This window comes from Monopterus albus, unplaced genomic scaffold, assembly GCF_001952655.1.
Source record: "Monopterus albus unplaced genomic scaffold, M_albus_1.0 scaffold50.1, whole genome shotgun sequence".
NCBI classification, from domain to species: Eukaryota; Metazoa; Chordata; class Actinopteri; order Synbranchiformes; family Synbranchidae; genus Monopterus; species Monopterus albus.
In genome coordinates, this window is record NW_018127930.1 from 235,299 (window position 1) to 256,439 (window position 21,141).

A 21,141-nucleotide genomic window follows, 5' to 3' on the forward strand; every position below is an offset into this window, starting at 1 on the left:
CTAATGAGCTATAATACAAGAAGAGACGCGTTGTTCACCATGGAAACAGGGCTGGGACTTGGAACAGGTAAGTGAGGTTGGGGGAGGGGGTTATGGAGGACTCTAGGGGACAGAGAGGACTGGGATGGGGCTTGTCTTTCTGTCCCATTGCTCACAGCCAGAACACGCTGTCTACTTACATATAAGCATACAGTACATTTAATACAGTTTAGTTTTCTTTTTTTTTATCCAAAAAATACTTTTTTTTTTCCTTTTTTTTACCTTTTTTTAAATTCCCAGGTCTGGTAAAAAACCTGACTGCATAGAACCTAACGACTAAGAACAGGTTTCCCTAAGCTTGCATCCTGTTAAAATACCAGGTAAATGTCCTCCTCTGGCAACTCGAATGATATGAACTCTAAAAAGGCACATTGGTAGAAGTGTGAATGTTCAAATTGCATCTGCGGGACTGCTTAGGTGGGGCAAGAGGCTGGGGAGAGGGGCTAGGACTTCTGTTTAGGGCTCATAAGGCTAGGGTCAGCAGATAAGACAGCACTGGGACTGGGGTTTAAACAGACTGAGACTGAGAAGGGTTCAAAGAGGGGAGCAGATGAATGAGGGCTTTCGAATTGACACCAGAAAATAATGGACATACTTGCAGATTTACAACCAGTGCTAAGGTTTCCTTACAAACCTCTCCAATTCTGAGTTATTTATTCCAGTTTCCACCAAATTGCAGTCATGCCAAACCCACCTTGTCCTCATTCTCTCATTTTATTTCTCAAACTTGTATTACTCCCAAGTCAACAATGACAGTCACAGAACATCTAGCCAAGGAACCTGTGTATGTCTAAATGCAAGAGGTAATGCTAAAAATCTGAGGGGATATTATTGGCATTGGATTTAGTTGAATAAAATAAGGCTATTGGTAGCAAACATTCTGAATGTAAACATACCGAGCACACCAAGATAATCAAAATGAAGGAGCCCGACAGTGGCCTGCAGCAGGCACGTCTGGTTGCTACTCAGCCAGAGTCTGAAACTGAAACATTCTTCACACAGGAACAGCAACTGTTCTTTTTAATCAGCTGTGAGCCTGACTTGTCTAGCTACTTGGGAACAGTCACCCAATTCTAAAACTGCAGTGACAAATGAAAACGTTTCCCCCCCCAACACCTATCCACTAGTAACATGTGGGTTTCCTGTTCCAACCAGTCAAACTGGTCCTCTTCTATATGGGAATTCGATCAGAGCTGCAGAGTTCTTGATCAGATTTGAGTATTTACAATGCAGTGTATTGCACCAGAAAGGTAGGGGTTATGTTACACAACACCAAGAGGCAAAAGACTGCAAGGCCAGTGGAATTAGAGGCACTCTAATGAGACTTGTCCATTATTTTGCCATACAGTATACCAAGTGCCAATCAGAAAGCCCTCCAAGGTTGGTACTTGGGCTAGGAGAGAAGTCTGAAGCTTGGGTTAGAGGTTTAGGGTTACAACTGGCAAGACACTAAACCAGGAAATGAGGGAATCTATATAATCCAATACAGGAATGCTTTGACTACTGCTGCTTGGCCCCCTGAAGAAAAGACTACACCCCTCACCCCGATGATTGTTCCCTTGCTTCTCCTGCAGCGGCATCATCATTTAGACCTCCGGATTCCCCATTTTTCTTTCCTCCCTGGAGTTCTAGCTCCTCAGAATGTTAGTCCACCTCAATCCTTGTTTCCCTCTCCATGACATCCCCACCTACATTAGTTCAGGCCTTCAGGACATCAGAAGCACTCAATTCAAGTCGAGAGATCATAATTCAGGGAATGTGCTAAACATGGAATAGAATTCACTTTAGTGCTCAGGCCAAACATATTTCCCTCTCATCCGCTCATGCATCTTTTCTGTCATCTGTTAATTGTCTTAACCATCTCTAACCCTTCGATTTTAGGTACAACGTGGACACCAGTCTCAAACTCTGCTTGCTCTACCCATGCTGTCGATTATCCAACAGTGGAATCTGACTGGGGATGCTTGCTAGAGATCTTTAGTTGTCATTTTTGCATCTACAAATCCTTAACAACAATCTCAGATTAAGATGTCAGAAAAAAAGTCTTGCTTTTCTGCTTCATTTAGAAGTACAGTTTTCAGTACTGCATGAATCTTCCTTCCTGTGTTTCTTTTTGAATACCTTTACCCTCAACAGTCTATGCGCCACAGTCGTGAGTCTGGAGTCTCTCACCGATTGACTAATTAATTGTTTTAATGATTGAGTCTCTTAGTGCTCTTGTCCTCCCAGTAGATACAGTACACACGGGCCACTGAAAACATATCAGTTTGTACAATTTTGCAGTTTGAAGAAAGTCAACGTGGCTATTAGCAAGAAACAGAAATAAAGATTCATAAACATAGATGTTCAGGTCTGTTTCCCACTTGCAATTGAAGAGGTAATGCATTAGAAAAGGAAGAACCTGTTGCCCCTTTTTTCTTGTTTAGCCACATTTCTTTCCATGATACTTCCTGTAAAAAGCATTTGTGATTTTTGATCACTTAGCAATTCAAGTATCTCTGAAAAGCAGTAGGGTTGCAACAAATTTAATGTAGCTTCCTAATCTCTTCATTTTAAGTTATAATTGAAGATTGTGGTTTGTAAGCAGATGTACATTATGAGAGTGCAGCCTACTTCTGTGATACTGAAAATGTCCTATTCTTTTTCTGTCTGACTGGTTTGCATCCAAGAGGAGATCAGGCACAGCTTCATCCACAGTGTGGCATTAGATTGCCATTCAGTCAGAGATGCGCTGAAGCTGCCTTCACCAACAGCTGCGCAGTGTTGCTTTTTTGTTAAAAAACTCTAAACATTTTGTGATATGTTTTGTTCTGTTCTAGACGACCCTCTCCAACCCCAACCCTCCTCCCTGCCCACATCCAGTTGCACTTAATAAAACAAGTAATACAAGTAGAATTTCTTGGATGTTGTGATTCCAAAGACTTTTTTCCATTGCTGTCACTTTGTGTCCAACGCGTCCACAAACTGCCACTTTGTAGCATGTTACAACGGCCATTTTAACGTCTCCACAAAGTAGCATCCAGTTCACTTCAGCTGGAGATGCAAAGTGTCAAAAGCAACTACTGTGACTCTGCAGTTTGTGTTCTCGAAGAAGGAGACAAAGGCGAAAAGGAGGATCAGAGACGACAGATGGAAGGAGAGAAAAATCTGATTGGTCAGGCTGAAAGTTTGATCGATTGCCAGGTTGTCATGGAAACGCTGTCAGAGGAAGTGGTCACTCATCATCTTGATGAACTCTGGCACCTTAGACCTGGAGGGAAAGAAGAAAGAAATAACGGAAGAGAGACTTAGAAAGAAACATGTGCATTGCACACACACGCATCCTTGTTTTTGTCACTTATGGGGTCCCTACATAAACATTAATTCCCAGGACACTTACCCTAATCTTAACCAGAACTTCTACTTGCCTAACCTTAACCCTTACTCTAATACTTAACCAAAGCCTATACTTGCTTTAACCTTACATCCCATCATTTTCATAAAATTTGACAAACTATGTTGTGGGGACCAGCCTCCGGTCCCTACAAAGATAGTAACTCATGGATTTTGGGCTGCGCAAGTATTGAAAAACAAGGCCACACACACACACACACACACACACTCAAATGAACAAATGACTTTAAAACCTTGTGGACAGTGGAAAGTTCTTGCATTATCTGTAAAGTTAGTGCAACTCTAACAAAACAAGGTTTCCTACAAGCTGTTGAACATTATTTTCATATAAATGAACTGAAACCAGTGGCTGCCTGGAAAAAATGGAAAATCTAATATTTGATTTGGAAAATAATCATGCACCAAAACATTGCACAACCCTTTAAGAGAATGTATATTTTAGAAATTGTTTTACAAAAAAAGAAGCTTTACTACATTCACAGACTAATCATAGATATTTATTTATGTCACACAGCTATGCTAAATGCAGGAGGAAGCTTCCTTACAGCACAGATAGTGCTTTTAGTCCGCTTCCTTGCAGTCCTCAATGTGCTGAGGAATGACCTGAAATTTGCACAAATCTGCAGTGTATAAATAAAGTCAAAAGGGATTTTTTTCAGTTAAGAAACCCTGTGTGGTTTTGTCTTCAGTCACTCCTGTTCCTAATCAAGGGCCTTCCCGCCACACTACAGTGTTTACAGTAACTTGTTGCAGGAGTCACATGCAAACACAAATAGATAGTTTTACGAGAAAACAAAGTTGTAGGGCCAACAAGAGAAATAACAGCGCAAAGACAGTCACTCATCAAAATCACACTTACTGCCAATCTAGCCACAGCTTCGTCAGCACCGCCAGACAGAGTCCAGCGATAAATTTAACTAATCAGGGAATTTTGTCTAAATGGCTTTAGGTCTACATGTTGTCTATGTAGGTTTGAACCTTTTTTGGCATTAGAGTGACAGTGGGAGAAATGACAATATGACTGGGTTTTTTTTTTTTGTTTGTGTGGCATCTGGAGTTTCATCAAGATTACACCAAAAGAATGAAATGTAAATCTTATTGGTTTGTATTCACAAGGTCATGAAAATAACCGACTAAATAAATTAAAACAAACAAACAAAAAAAAACTTAGATTTTTTTTTCCAAATTATTTGTATAGATTTAGCTTTTCCCAATAAAATCCCTATAAATAGAAGTTATAAAATGACATTAGTTTCTGGACTGGTTTCTGAATGAGGATTCTTTGGTGTGAGTTAAAGGTACAACAGCAGATTAGTTTATACTTTAAATCTTCTGACCATTCAGGGGGGAGGAGATGTTGCTGTGTTTTACATTTGTCCCATGGGGTTCGATCCGTCGCCCATGGCGGCGGCAGCGTGGTGTGCTGCAGCCAGCGAGAGGGGAGTCCCATCTGATGTCACGGTGACCTTCTCCTCCTCACGGCGCTTCAGACAAGCTGCCTTAGGGTTCAGGTTTCGCTCTGGAGAAAGGAAGAAAAAGACAGAGATTATTATTCTTTTTGTCTGTGAAAAAATGTGTCCTGGCTTTTTCATGGATCTCTTTTTCTCCTTTGACATAAGTATTTCTTTCAGCTGGATCAAGAAATCGACTGAAGCTAAAAATCTTCAGCCTGGTTCAATCAACCAACAGGTGCCAGTGCTGCCCTCTCCTGGAGCTCCTGGAGCACTGCATGTGCTGGCAAACTCATTAACCTCTTCAACCTCGGTTTTCACCTTTAATGTTGCTTAAGCAGTTTTAGGATTAAAATAATTTCCCCACACTTTATGACATTACTGTTCTTGCTTTTCATTGAAGCTATGTGAAGCTAGCTAGGTTATGGATAATTTAAAACATTTTTTTCAGAGTGACAAAGCCGGTTCTTTGTAATCTTCTAACCCTACTAGAATTTAAAAATCTGTGAGTTTTAATAAAGTTTGGCTGTTTAGCATGAGTTTGAAAAGATGAAGCTACCAGTGGTTCAGACAGAGGCTAAATGTAAATAACTACTCAATCTTTTCAACCCCATAAACAGCAGCCGGGCTGGATGGGGATATGTTAAGTTATTTACACTGACATCTGGCTGACTCCTCCCTCAAACCTAACAAATATACATTGTTCAAAAGCATGAATAACATAGAGTCTACTTCTATGTGTATTGATTTTTATTTTTCTTATTAGCAACAAATTCCAAGAAAAGAACAAAACAAAGAGATTTCCAGCAGGTACAGTGTATGCATGTTCAACAAGAGAATCATTTAATTGTTGGCTTTGGCCTTTTCTGGGAGTCACTCAAAATATTGTAGGAAAGAACTAGAATATTATCCTATCATATCCTGTAAAGTCTGGAATCAGTGTGGTCTGAGGAGGGATAAGCCATGCACCAGCAGCAGGGTGTTGGAGGATGTGATGGAATAAGTTCTAGTGGCTCCACCTCACAAATTACAGGACTTAAAGCGGGGGGTGGCCAATTCCAGTCCTTGAGGGCCGCTGTCCTGTTTGTTTTCCAACTATCCCTGTATCTTCCAGCTTCTGACTGGCTGAACACACCTGAGCCAGGTAATCAGCAGCAGGTCAGGCAGGGATAGTTGGAAAACAAGCAGGACAGCGGCCCTCGAGGATGGGAATTGGCCACCCTGACTTAAAAAGGATGCGCCAGACACTGCAGGACAGTGTCAGTGGTCATGGAGACTCTGTGCCTCCTTGGGTCACAGCTATTTTGGCAGCTCACCAAGGACCACCAGCATAATGGGAAGAGATCTTTTGGCTTATCACTGTAGTTTCTCCAATTATAAACATACAGTAAAGAACAAGCAGTGTAGTCACCATTTTTGCCAAAAACAAGTACATGAATAAATAAATAAAATACAATACATTATCAAAATTTATTTTGAAAATTAGAATAAGTCTGTAGTTTGCAGTATATTATCAGTTACTGAAGTGACGTGTCTCTGCTTGAAACTGACCTCTGACTTGTTGCTCCAGACTGAGGATGACGGCCACGGCCTGGTGCAGGATCAGTAACTTGGTCTGAGGTTTGTCACTCTTCAGGTGAAGCTGGACCATCCTGCCCAGCTCCTTGAATGCCTCGTTGATGTCGCGGACACGCAGCCGTTCCCTGGCGTTGTTGGCCATCCTCCGTTCCCTTTCTCTCTCCATCTTCTGCTCCGGAGACAGGTCCTCATCGTCGTTGTTGCTATGGTGACCAATGTTGAGGACGAGGAGGAGAAAGGGGGGGCAGGGAGGGATTTGAGGATGAAAGCTTAGTTTTTATTTCTATGTAAAATCTCATTCTAATGCGAACCTGCAGGAGATGCTGTATGTTTGTACAACATGACTGACTTGACAAGTGACAAAATAGCAAGGAACACGGGTTGGGAACAAACATCATGCTGAGCTGCATTCTGGGTATTTCAAGGGCTAGTCTGCCACGATTCATGTTTACATAAAGATATTTTTGAGTTCATTACAGTTTTTTGACTGAAAGTATACAGTAAGTAACTGAACCAGGAGGATACACACTCGGAAAATGAGCACAGGAGGGAATGTTTGATTACCCACAATGCAAATCCATTGCCAGCACTTCGGTCTTAAGAGTATTGCATGTTATACTAGTGGGGGCTAATGCAGCTTCTAGCCTCAGCAGAGATGAGGAGCAAGCTACCCAGGTCTGGTAAACTGACTTCTTTCTAATTCCACAATACCAGATTTTTTTTACTTTTCGTACTTGCATTTTTCAGGCCCAACCCTGAAGCTACTTGAAGACATTTGTCAGACTTTTTTTTAAAGCTTTACTTATGGGGATGCCCTGATCACATTCACGTGGGGAAGCTGCCCCATACAGCTGACATACAGTCAAGAAAGTGGAAAGCATAGTGAAGTGTAGCTAAGCAGCAAGTTTGCTGGATTAAATGACAGCATGTTCCCAGACCCTGTACCACAGCATGGGCAACGTTTTTCATCTATGTTTCATACCTTTATCATGAAAAGCATTTGCATCATCTTCAACATCATTATGACCGCCACCATCTTGTATTTATTTCTGGGATTGGGATTCAAATGTTTCTGATTCCAGTCATCCCCCAGGTTCAAATTAAACCTGATAAACAGTTTGTTTAATGTTGGAGGGGTGAAGGCTGCTCAGCTGCATCCAGGATGGGAAATCAATTGTTTCCAAAGCCAAGAGACACATTTGATGTTTCTAGGTTTTCAAATTCAAACCTCATAGTATGATTCCTTTCCTTTTGCTCCTTTAAAACATGTTAAAAACTGTCTCTTGAAGGCTTGCCATTTCTCGCCAAGAGCAGAAATCAGTGTTTCTGTCGGTGTTTATTTCCCAGCCGTGAAAGCAAAGCAACACTTCTTTGAGAATATTGATCATGGGCTCTACTCTGCTGTGTGAGAAACAGTTAAAACCAGGCTCAAGACCATGGATAGACTAACAGGATTAACCAGGAGTTCTATGTCCACCAGGAACCTCCGATTCTCTCCCAAAGGATGCCTTGTGGACAAGGAGCTTTTGTCTCTGTACTAACAGTATTTAGCTGTTTCTCATCACACTTGATCACTTCATCAAAGTCCAGAGGCTGGTTCCCGAAACACTCAGTGCTTAAAGTCCTTCCTTGTGTCCTTTCTCTCCAAAAACTACAAATACTGTTTATATTTACTTAGAACAGCCAGCTATTCTATGAAAATGCTTAAGGATCACATGTCAATGCTTTCCTCATGGCTGTGGCAAAAAAAGAGCTACAGATTGTCATTTCAGTTTTTATAAAATCCAATTCAAGTGTAACATCTTGAACTGTTTCTAACTCCTGGAGAGATTTTTGTTTATCGATGACATGAGAAACAAGGAAGGTCTGTGAGCATGGAGGGGTTTTGGGAAAGTTCATGTCCCAGCCCAGCTGAGGGTTTTGATGGAAGCGAACGTCTGAGCGGTAGGCGGGGTTACCTAGATCTTGACCTCTCAATAGCTTTAAGCTCCTTGTTGTCAGCGTCCTCCTTCTTGAGGTCCAGGGGCTTTGTGTCCTGCAGGAGGTTCTCATCCCCCTCGTCCTCAGACTTGATCTCCGAGCTGACAGAGGACGTGCTCTGGCCCTGCAGGCCTCCAGAAAGAGCTGTGAGAACAGAATGCAGGGGACAGGTTAGATGATACCGACAGTCATTTTAATAGTTATTTTTCTGTGTGCTTTCTACACCCAACATCTGTTGCATGTCTGAGTTTGCTTCCTTTCTGAGGGGACGTTTCCTTATCCAAACTGAGGTATACTTCATCCGACTGCACGCTGGCTGGTCAAACTGGTTCGTAAACACCCCTGAAATGTTTTGCTGTTATTGTTGCATTTAAATGATATTGTGTCTCACCTCACTCTGTGATAGTAGGATTTCACTCCAGCATCATGTGTAGCCTATCAAAATAAGTGGAAACACCTTACCTTCCAAAAGGTTTGGACCACACATCATCTGAACTGTTCTTTTCCAGTGCAAGTCCTAAGCCCTAAGTCCATAGTCCTAAGGACAGAGGATCTCATATGCTTTAAAGCCTTTTGAGACAAACATCATAATAAAAATGCCTTGAACTGACTTGAGATAGTCCGCCCTGCCTGAGAATGTCCATAAAACATTGTGCAAATCACTGACCTCTCTCAGTGATAAGTAGCATGATGTTATTGTACCACAAAATGTCATAAGCTGTTACTGTAAGTCAAAATGTTCCAGTTTGAGGGATATATTCAGAATCTTCCTGTAACTGACAACAAAGGTTATTTATCCTGACACTTCAAACCAACCTAGGTTTAGGTTTTCCTGATAAGCCAACATGAGTGAAACATTTTTGGGAGAAGCTTGTTGTGACTGAAAGTTTCTGTCAACCATTATCACAGCCTTTGTCTCACCTTAACCAAGTAGTTTTAGTTGCCTAACTCACTAAACCATTATTACCACATGGTAGCAGAGACAAATCAGAGACTTATACAACTAAATCAATGACATATTTTGTCATTTACCTTTTAGGGCATGTTAGAATAACTACTACAGAGGAGGTCCCAGAACAAGGCAGCTCTGAGGAAAACTGAGGCTTCACGTCCGAGAATAAACATGTAAATAAGGTGACAGTAAAATGAAATAATAATAATACTAAATGTTATGGCTTGGAATTTTTTTTTACTAAATCCGCACTTCATTAAAAATGGGCAGACTAGCAATCCCAAAAAGTGCTACAAAGTCAGAATATGTAAAGTTTTCCGTTCTTCCCATTCTGCTGACATAGCGTGAATGCAGCATCAAGCCTGTTTGAACGGAGCTAATTCTCCAGTCGACCTCTACAATGGCGGCATGGGAGGGTTGTAACGCACAGCCTCTGTACCCTCTGTCTGCCTCTCTCCTCAGTTGAACAGTGCAGTCTTTATTTGACGCCTGTATGGATCCATTACTGAGACGTTGCCAACATCTCAGTCAACACAAAACACTCTGCTCTGTTCCCACACACACACACACACACACACACACACACACACACAGTCAGCCATTTTGAATCTTTGTCTGCTTGACTGGAGGCATTTTGTGTGCAGCTTTGAGCGATGGCCTGTGTTTGATTTGTGTGTGCATGCATCTCCATGCAATCCCTGTGTGTTTGTGCAAAATAGCTGCATTTAATTCGATTTAAAACTCAAAAGTAACTTTGTGCTTGTGAACGTCTGACTGAATCCAGGCAGACACAAATGGACACTGGACACTAAATTTTGGGGACACGCCTCAGTTTTAATTAATGCAGCTTTCCCAGTTTCCAGCCCAATGCCGGACCACAGACTAACTCTAAGCGTGTTTTAAGTCTGAATCATTCTCAAATGGAAAAATGACAAAATTAAGTTTACAGAACACACTTAGGGATTAGCTTGTTTTGCATAGGCTGTTAATGAACTACTGTCCCACAATGCATTGCATGTAGGAAATGGAGTTGTTGCTTGAATCTGCAAACCATTAAAGGCCATGAAACTGTGTTCTCAAGCAGCTTAGTATGAGCAGCACAGTGTTACAATACACACAGATGCTATTCTCACACACCCTAAATAGTGGACGCTATATAAAAAAAAATTAATTACCCAACCTGCTCAAGAGAGATAAAATCTGTATGATAGAGGGAGAAAGTGAGCATAAAGTATATAAATAAACATAACATTCTGTCAATATATAATTAATGTTCATAAATGTTTTGAAATTGAGAGACATTGGCTCTGCCAACGTATTTGTGTCTGTTGCCAAAAACATTTTAATAACCTTTATTTACAGGCTCTACACACCGTCAGCTCTGTGTGTGTGTATGAGAGAGAGAGAGAGTTACGAAGGGATTCAGGAGTGAAGAACAACTTCCTCTGTGTGTGTGTTTCTCTCACCTCATTGCATACTTGGCTGGGGTGCCAGCAAACTCATTTTCAGCCTTTAAAAAAAAGCTCAGAGCTAATTTGCTCCACAGTGTGCTCGTGTATACTTTTCCTCCTCCATATTCATATCACACATTCTGTAGATTTATTTACGCTCCTCTGTATGTATTTTACCACTCGGGCGTTCAAGGCTCCCCAGCTGAGATCTGACTCCATGTGTTTCTCAGTGTTCTGGTTTGCATTCTGGGATAGTTTCCTCATCTTCACCTTATTTTTTATGTTTGTTTTCCTTATTGCTGTTTTGTTTCTTTTGGTTTTTTGCTTCTTTTTCTTCATCTTTATCATCTTTTTTATCTTCATCCTATTTTCTTTTGTTTTTATTACCTTTTTATTTGACTCTACTTCTTTTAATTTCACTCTCACTCTCTTTCAACTCTTCTCCTCCATCTCTTCTTTTGCTCCTTCATTATCATTTTTCTTCTATTATCATTATTACTATGTGGGGTTGGAAATGTTCCGTTTGTGTGTGTACGTGCGTGCGCCCAAGTGCATGATGGGATGCCTGCCTACGTGGAAACATGTATACACGCATGACTAAAAACAACAGATGTCAAAATAGTTTGTCCACCAATGACTGTAAGTGTCTGTTTTTCTCTGGTTGTTGTTCACTAAATATGAAATATGGTACAAAACAGACACACACACATAAATGTAGATGCTTGCTGGCATACTTTTGAATTGTAGTATTTGAAGTAACCAAGCTAGTAATATTCGAAGGAGAATGTTCCTTTGCAGAACCCTTCTTGCTTTTGACTCATACGTTCTGGGATTTGTGGATGTCACATTCTCAGTACATCTGCGTAAGTGCTGTTCGAAGCATGCTGGGTCTTACCACGGTACGGGTCAGGCTGGCTGAGGTCTGGCGATGTGGCCGACTGAACAGGCAGCTGAGGCACAGGCCCCTGCCCCGCCATCGAGTGTCCACCGCGCAAACCGCCCACACCGCTGCCGTCTTCTCTGTGAGAGCCCACCTAGAAAACAGAAAGGAGAGAGACAACAATGTGTGAGAGATTCTTAGGTGAACAAACAGATGCTCAGATTCTAAACTCTCACTCAGAATTCATCTTCCACCAGTTTTGTAAACTTTCACAACGGTTTTAAAAAATACCTAATCAATTTCTAATGTGCCCCAAAGTACAGCATTCTCAGTAGTTGTTTGGATTATTCAAGGATTTATTTGTTTATGACTATAAAATGTTTCACTGTTTATTTGTGGTGCATCTTCAACATAACAAACCAATGTGACACCATAGACCTAACACTGCAGGATTGTGAGTTGTCATTTCTTTTTCATTCCCAGATGTTGTAGTTCTGCCTTTGGCCTGCTGAGGGCACGCTCTGCCTTTCTAAGACACCAAGAATCTCCATCTGTCTTTCTCCCTCTCTGTCTCTCTCTCACACACATGCACACACCATTGCTCCCGATGTGTTTTTTCCTTTACAGCACAGCTCAGGTAGGCAAAATGTGCTCTACAGCAAACTGCCTGTGCTTGCCTGTGTATGTGTGGTCTATGAGTGTGCATGTGGCTTAGTCTAGGCTCATACTGTATCTTCATCTCAGACATGTATATTTATACGTTTTTTTTAGAACATGTAGAACATGTGTGTATCAGGGAAGTACTGTAAGGATGTACTCGTGTGTGTGCATGTGTTTGTGAGTGTGCTTGGCTGAATCCTGTCCATCTGCCTGCCACACACACACACACACACAACAGCACAACAACTGACAATTATCTTAATGCCCATATGTTTAATTGTGGGATTTTTAATTCCCAGAACACCGAGCAGCTTCCAGCAGGGACACACTGTTTTGGCACGAGATGGGTTTGCTTTGTGTGTGTGTGTGTGTGTGTGTGTGTGTGAGGGAGATGCCAATTTTCTTGTGGCATCCTATGGTTATCTCTCACCCTGCTTCTCCTGAGCTTGGCTTTACTGTGAACATATCAGCAGAACAGTTGTTTGATATGACTCATGAGAGACAGTTAGATCTGTATACAGTAAACAGTAAGGTAATATATAAATACTGTGTGAAAGTTCTGAACAGTACTAAGCTGAATGGTAATGGGGACAGGTGTGTAGCATGATAATCAGGCTGAATTGCTCTGGTACACTATGAAGATGTCCCCATTCTTCACAATGTATTCTACTGACCTGGCATTGTAGTATAACAATCAGATTCATGGTGGACAGTAAAAAAGAAAAAGAAAAAACAACTAATCAAAACTAGTGCAGCAGAGCCAGAGATTTTTTTTTTAATTCCTCTCAAAGCCTGGTGACTACTCACAATGCAACTGGACTGCTGACAGTTTGGTCTGAAGGTGTGTTAAGTTAGTAGCGACTAATGTAGCCCAGAGCTGCTAGCCTTGAGCAGAGATGAGGAGCTGGCTGTAGACATCTGGTGAGCTCACTTCTTTCTACAGCCACACCCCTGACTTTTCATTCAGGTTTAGGGAGAATGAGATGGAAAATTGTTGACAATGCCATCAGTCCAATCTGTTTTGATGGTGACAGCGTCAGTGTGACAAGTGGAATGATTTTACTTTTTAATCCAAAAAATTTATATATACATTGTTGAACTGTCATATATACTATATGTTTTTTGATGTACTGCATTGTAACCACAGTGTGATGCTGTTTTGAAAAATCTAATCCCTCAGTCTGTTTGTTAATCCAGCTGGCTGACAGAGAGGTCTTGCCCACCACATGCCAAACTCCCCTCCCGCTCCATGCAAATATCACAAAATGTCGACTGGCTAGTTGGCATGCATGCGTGTGTGTGTGTGTTTCAAACTGAGTATCTTCTGCCTATTCGTCCATACATCTGTTTGCTCCCTTATTTATTATTTGTCTCTCGTCTTTCTTTCTGTCTTTTCTTTCCGTTCTCTGCCTTTCATCACTGCCTGGATTCCCAAATGTAAAATGGCAGCAGAGAGGCAGACGGAGAGGATGGTGTACATTTTTAATGCAGGGCTTTTATATTTTAACAAGCCTTCCTTCACTCGTCTTAATTTAGTTCAATAAGGAGGGAAGATGAGGAGCCGGACAGAGGAGAAAAACATAAACAAATTCCATATACACTGATCTATTATTACTCGTTTAGATCAAATATGTGTAGTTGCTTTGCCTACTTATCCACAATCCCTGAGGTTCAAGGCATCTGACTGGACAGTCAGTGAAATCAGTAAATTGTTTTGACTTTATTATACAGTAAGTTAAATCGGTTGCTATTGTCAGCTGCAGCCATGAAATGTATTTGAAAACTGTGGAAAAGACTAATAAAACTGTGAGTTAAGATGATCTTGTCAAAGTGTTCCCATTTGTTTTGATTTTTGTCACAGGTATGTTCAAGGACACTCTGACATCTGTGATTTGAGAGACAACAACAACACACACACACACACATAGTTGCTGTGAAAAGCACACAATAAATATTGTTGTGATTTTTTTAAAAATCTCACCTTAAAAAAAGCTGATTCTGAAAAGTTACTGCTCAGCAGCCAACTCAGATGTCAGAGTGGCCTTGAATGCATAAAGAGGGAGGGTGATCTGAATGGTCACTGTTCTCACTGTAACTGTATTATGTTACGGCAACAAAACAGAATAAGATATTGTTTTAAAAACACCTTGTTGGTGCATTAAAGGACCCTCCCAAATCAAACATTTGGTTAGTGAATACCAGAATAACCACATTTAAATCATCCAAATTACCAAATTGTCATATACAGTGGCTCATTATTGTGTCTGACATTACTGAATGTAACGCTATGATTTTATAGGTCCTGCATTATTTTATGGTGATAATGTAACTTTGACATAATATAACCCTGAGTATACAATAGGTTCAATGTAATGGCTGCCTTGAAGAAGGGAAATCAAGCTAAAACGTGCCAGATTATTTGGAAAACACAGTGATGTATTTGTGGTAAAGCAAATGAAACATGCAAAGGATGCAATCAGGGCCTGGTATTCTACTGTACTGATGTCAATATAATACCTATGTTTCAGTACCAGTATTAAAACAGTATCGTTTTCCTATGTCATAAATAAAGAAAGGCCTAGCCACACACCAAAGAAACTCTGGACCAACAACAGACAGCAAGAGAGCATCCAACATATTGTGCATGTGTTTCATCAGAGAAACATGTTGCAAAAAAAATGTTTCAATAAATTCCAGCTATTTTTAAGTTGGTGTAGAACTGAGTCTGTGAATGTGTGTGTGCTCTCAGTAATCAGCCCCAGGTACTCTAGAGTATAACAGCAGGAGTAGGAGCCCCAGATAAGAAGTTTATATATGTTATTGAAATAAAAATAGAAATAGAATAAGAAAATGCCAGTGAAGGAGACAGAGGAAGAAGTACTGAGTAGTTTTCATCTGCAGTGTTGTTGATCAGCGTGAAGTGCGTTCATTTGCGTGTGCATGTGTGTGTGTGTAGTGTACTGATTACACAGGAAGAAGAAAAATAGAAAGAAGGGAATTTCTGGGTCAAGAGATGAGACAGACACACTTTTAGTCTCATATTCTCTCTCACTCACACACACATGCACAGGTTTGTCATGCAGTTGTAAACAGTAGGGACAAGTCTGATGCTGCAGAGAGAAAAAATAAACTGTCAGTTTACTAACTCTGTAAATTGTAACATTTCATCTCGTGTTAGTCGGATTTCTGCAATTTCTGTTTGTCGTTTTTGATTATTGTCCTGGTCTGGAAAAAATAAAAAAAGGAAATCTAGAGCTGGCGAAGAAATATAATATGAAGCAAGGACTCCAAACACAAGGACAGCATATACATTCCTAAAACTCTGGAGAGCGGATTAGGCATTATGCTACATGTTACATTAAACAAACAAACAAACAAACGAAAACTCTTTAAAGGTGAAGTATGTCCTGAATGTGGTACTATAAGAAAATTAAAATCATTAAAATCTTAAGGGCCAGGCTCCCTCAGGAGAGCAGGAGAGTGAAATCAAAAAATATGATGTTAGACTTCCTCATGTAAAACTATCAAGTTATTACCTAATGAACAGGAATTTCCACACCATTACATAGAAGGCTGACATTTGTTGTTGACCAGCAATGCGTTCTTGATCCCTTACAGTGGAAGAGTTGACAATTTCAAAGAAAAACAGATGGCTTTTGGTGAAGGCAATGCATTTCTGTATTGGATACTTGAAGGCTGGAGTCTACGTTGGTCTGGCTTCAGTGGAAAAGTCTCCAAACTGCACTTTCCTCTGTGCAAACTTGACAGAAAGCACCTGCTGCAGCAGTGTCAACACACACACACACACACATACATAGCTCGGTGTTGAGGTTAAACTTTAATGGGAGGAAAACTACAGTAACATTTTCCAGTGGTGTGATATACATGCTTTCTTCTTTAATTTTCTGTATAATGAAGAGAGTGAGACATGACAGGCTCATATGTCACGTGAAATGTCAATGAAAAATGAGAAATCAAACAGGAAAATGGAGGAAAAATAAAGAAGGGGGATACTGGGAAATACGTCATTTGGAAAAATTTTATGAATCAAAAATTTCAGTTGCAAATGAATGCAAAGAAACAAGAATTAATATAATCTTCTGTCATGTGACCTTTTCCTTACACTGAATAATTGAACTTGGAATAATTATGTTTTAAACCACATATGCTTATAGGCAAACACATTTGGTATTTAAATACTTACTATGTATGTACCAATGTGTAAACCCAGCATTAAATCCTTTATATTTATCTATAATTACTGCTTTGGTGAACACATATTTATTAAATATAGTGTTTATTTAAAATTTATAAAAAATTCTTTTTACATTTTTCACTTGGAAATTAATTCCCTGTGAATAAGGTACATTTACTTAAATTGTTATGTCACATTTACAGGTCTGCGTTGTTTGATATAATTTCTTGTAACTTAGAATTAACTTTCAGCGACATCTCTTGGTGAAACTACACCTGCTGATGAAGATGCACTTGAAGGCTCTGGAAAAAGCTAGTACAGTAAGTGGACCTTAGGAATTTTTGTCAATTGTTTTTAATTATTCAAGATACATGTAACTTTTAAAAATATATATGTGGTTGGAAGGAGTTATGGCAAATTTATTTATCTTTTAATTTAACAGTTTCATACATTCTTATAATTATTAGTAGTATATGTATTTGTACTGTACTTGTGCTGTACTTTATTCTTTTAGGAACATACAATATATGTCAGAAAAAAACACAGTGGCCCACATTGGATACCACTCAATAAATCTGTAGCATTAGAACTAAAACTAAAGAAAGTGTTGTGCACTGTATGTATACCACAGAACACAAATAAATTAAATCAATTTAAGAAATGTCATGAAAAATGTCATTTCAGCTTGCATTTGTTTTCCACCTGTTTCCAGCAGGTACCAGGCTGCATGGCCAGAAGTATAGGGACAAAACAGCTATGCATCATTTACATAACAGCTATAGCACATGTGGTCCGCTAACTGTCTCCACTCCACTCTGGGCGTGCCACAGGATTTTAGAATCTTGCTGCAGGGATTTGATGCAAGTGCACTGAACACTGCAGTGTGCTGTAATATTAAGATTAAGTCCATATACTTTTGGTTTGTTTTAGAATGATGCCATACAAAGAAAGTTTATTATTAAAATGATTATTACTATAATGAAGCTAAATGAAGGGCCGTAGATTTCCATCAGATTATAGGAGTGAATTTAGTGACTAAGAAAAGAGACAGAGTATTAAAAGGTATTAGTGTGTTTTACAGCAAAATGGTGCAGATTATGATCCATTTCACTTACTGTAACACTGCTTAATGGAGAGAGACAGGGAGGTCACCCTCCCTCTCTCTTCAGTTAAATGCCATTTGACTCTAAAACTCTACATTATTCATCTGTTTTCAGGTGTTTGCAGGGAACTGTGCAAAAGATCAGACTGCTTTGGCATCAGCTCAGTAAATCACACTGCTTTACCAAGAGTCGTATGAACATACAGATGCATGTGAAGTGTGCAGGTATTCATTTGGTCATGGCTAAAGAAAAAAAAATCTAATGGTAAAAGAGAACATTTAAATGTGAGTGTTTCTCCTTGTGTAGATATTTTGAGTGTCTATAATGTGTAATACATCTTTACATCTCCCACACTCTCTCTCTCACATCAGCCGACCACCTGTTTTCCCAGAGTTATGACCTCAGTCTGCAGGCGTCTCTGCCTAACACTGCCAAACTACATACAGCTGTGTGTGTGTGTGTGTGTGTGTGTGTGTGTGTGTGTGTGAAAGAGAGGGAGTGAAGGACAGAGAGAGAAGTGCATGTAGACTGGAAAATGGAAACAAAAGTGATTTAAAATATGTAATTAAATAAGTGCATAATAAAAAAGTGTCAACAGAAAGGGACTAGGAAGAGGAAAGAAAAGGAAGCAGGGATTGGCAAAGGAAGTGTGGAAATTGAAGAATGCTACAAATAACCCAAAAAACAGAGGTAAGAAAAGGAAAGAGAGGTAGAAGGCACGAAAGAGGTGGTGGGGGATGAAATTATGAATGAAGGAAAGAACTGGGACACAAAAACTATACAGCGGGAGAGGGTGATTGCTTACATGAGAAATACATAAAAAAATCTCAGTAGAAACACAGTGGCTTCATTTTAGAGATGACATCATTCCTTCCTCTTGAGTTATTTCTGTTTTCCACTTTTTTCAATATTTCCGTTTAGTTTTTTCCTTTTTTCATCTATTTTGTATGAGGAAAAAAAAGAACTTAGGCCGAGGAATCAGACTTTGTAGTACCACTGTACACAACACTAGGCACCGAGTGTCTCAGTAGATTCTAATGTTGCTTAACTTCTTCTTTCAGACATTTGCAGATTTACAAGGTTTTGTCCATTTCAGAGTGGGTCATAACCACAGCCTATCCCTTAACCTGGACCAAGTAGTTGCATAATGCTGACCATGCCTTAAGCATTTTGCCTTTCCTTAACCTTAACCATTCTGTAGGTACCATGAAAGAAAGCAATACTTTTAAAAAGAAACTGCATAGAATGTTATCTGAAGTTTGCAACAATAATTTTCTTGCATGATGACAGAGTGGACAAAAAGTATGTTGGTAGCAGTACTAAGGCATATGGTGTCTCTACATCTACATGGACATTTTCAGTTTGTGCAAAAAGAAAAAAAAAAGGGGGGGGGGGGGGGGAAAAAATGGCAAATTATAAAAAAAAGTCATGAAATGTTTCAAAGGTTGCAAAGGTGACAGTGTTATGGTGACTTAAAGGTTCACTGAGGAGACTACAAATAGTAGAAGACCAAATCAGATCTGTGTGGAACAGAGAGGATAACACTCCTCAAATTAATACACAAGGCGGACAACAAAGCCCGAGTGTTTTTTTTTTCTCACAAACTAAGATGATCTAATTCAAGCTGATGGTTATGACTAAACCCCATAGTGCCATTAAATTAGCCTGGTGTTTTTATGTTGCCTAACACTGAGGAGATCCTCAAAAAACAAACAAAAAAAACCTTAAATTGGGAGCTCCTATAATTTACTACTCGACCAAACTCGCCTTATTTGTGTTTCCACCAGTCAAATGTTGGGGACAGTATCTGGTAGCTGCTACTATTTTTTTTATTACCTCCGCTCCAAGTGAGCACAGACGATACCAAATGGTGACGTGTAAACACTGCAGACTAGCGACTGGTCAGAGAAATCGCGTTATCAACGTGTGAGACATCCTTGAACAAAGAAAGTTACATTTTTTTAATGTAATGTTATTTAATGCTAACTGCTGCTTTACGGCAGTTACTGTACTAACTAAGAACAGCCACATACTGAGAATCAAGCACAGCATACCTTCGATGTTCTTCATTGTTACTGTGTTGGTGGCTGATGACATCATGGCAGCGTAATGCTATGTCGCTATGACAACCAGCTACACTGAGAGGGGACCATTTGCAGTGGAAGACTAAGCACCCGATACCAAAAGCGAGTAGAGTTGAGTTGAGCTGAGCCGAGCCGGCACCAAGCGATGGAAAAGGGGCTTATGTCAGGGGTCTGGCAGGTTTGGGTCCCCACAGTGTGATGTTAACCAGCCTCCTGCATTTGTCCAGGATATTTATAAGGTAGTGTGTGTGTGTGTGTGTGTGTGTGTGTGTGTATAGAGCTCCTGTGTTTTCTGACTTACAGTAACAGGTCTGTTTCTCTATCAGCCAATAAGCCAGAGCCTGAATAAACACACACACAGCTCTGAATGAAAACACAGGGAGCAATTTATGAGCTTCAGTGTTTGTATGTTTTTAAAGCATCCATAAGTAAACAGTGTCTTTCAGCACACATCCATCACTTCACTTTATTCTCTTTCTGCTTAAGTATAAAAACACATATTTGGAATAATTTCAAGACTAAACTAAAAAGTAGTTTGTAATAATATTACCCTTAACAAGAAGCAAACTTGAAATGTTTTCTTGGGCTGAACCTCACAGGACTCCATGAAGCATCTAAAAGGGAATCACACCAGGGTTTTATAACTGCAAAAAAAAAAAAAAAAAAAAGGTTTAAAACAACCTTCCAATGAAGCTGAAAAGCAGTTTGCTAGAAGTTCCCTTAAATTTTTACCATAAACCAAAAATGACATCGCAAATCCAAACACACAGTTCATTCCTTTCCGCTTCTTTTAGATCTCTCTTTTCGAACTTAAGTGACAGTGTCAAATTAGTTCAGAGGTATTTTTCTTGTGCTTCAAGTTAGCCATAGATTTAAGTGTTTCCTTAACATTCAAATCACTTCATATATCAGGACACCTTAATGTCTCCTTCATCCTCCTCCTCCAATAAATTCTTAATATCTTATTTAAAGTTATTTAAAGATTCTGAAAATTAGCTTTTCCCTTCACCGTCCAATTTTCTTATACCTTTATAACCTTCAAAATACTTTAACAAACAAAATGCCTGCTTCTTTGTTTGCTTTAATTACTTATCTTAAAACTGCATTAACCAGGTTTCTACCACTTGGAGGTTGATTTCCACAGCTAAACATTTCAAACAAGCACAGGGCACATTATCACCTTCTGAAACTGACATGGCTAAACATCATTATCTCACTGTGTTCCTGTTTGTGTGCAACTGCCAAATACAATTCCACGATTCACTCTCTCTTCAGGTGTGCATTGGTTTGAAACAATTCCTGAAAAACACGTCGGGCTCTTTAGCTGCTAAATGTTTCATTTCACTTATTGATTAGTGCAGCTTTAAGAGGGAAA

At 39.8% G+C, this 21,141-nt stretch overlaps 1 protein-coding gene across 8 annotated transcripts in view; it reads right to left on the reverse strand.

Moving 5' to 3' along the window:
• Window positions 1–2,907: 2,907 nt before the first annotated feature.
• The window catches only part of tcf4 (transcription factor 4), a 224,862-nt gene continuing 206,628 nt past the window's right edge, over window positions 2,908–21,141 (reverse strand). For 3 of the 8 annotated variants that reach the window (XM_020601110.1, XM_020601117.1, XM_020601116.1), the window contains 5 exons: window positions 11,740–11,878; window positions 8,432–8,585; window positions 6,435–6,664; window positions 4,804–4,951; window positions 2,908–3,289 (listed from right to left, as the gene is read on the reverse strand). In XM_020601110.1, coding sequence (XP_020456766.1) covers window positions 3,241–3,289; window positions 4,804–4,951; window positions 6,435–6,664; window positions 8,432–8,585; window positions 11,740–11,878 — 720 coding nt within the window. In that variant the 3' untranslated portion in view covers window positions 2,908–3,240. Of the gene's footprint in view, window positions 3,290–4,769; window positions 4,952–6,434; window positions 6,665–8,431; window positions 8,586–11,739; window positions 11,879–21,141 lie in introns of all 8 variants that reach the window. The other 5 variants (XM_020601111.1, XM_020601113.1, XM_020601115.1 and 2 more) reach the window with 2 other exon arrangements.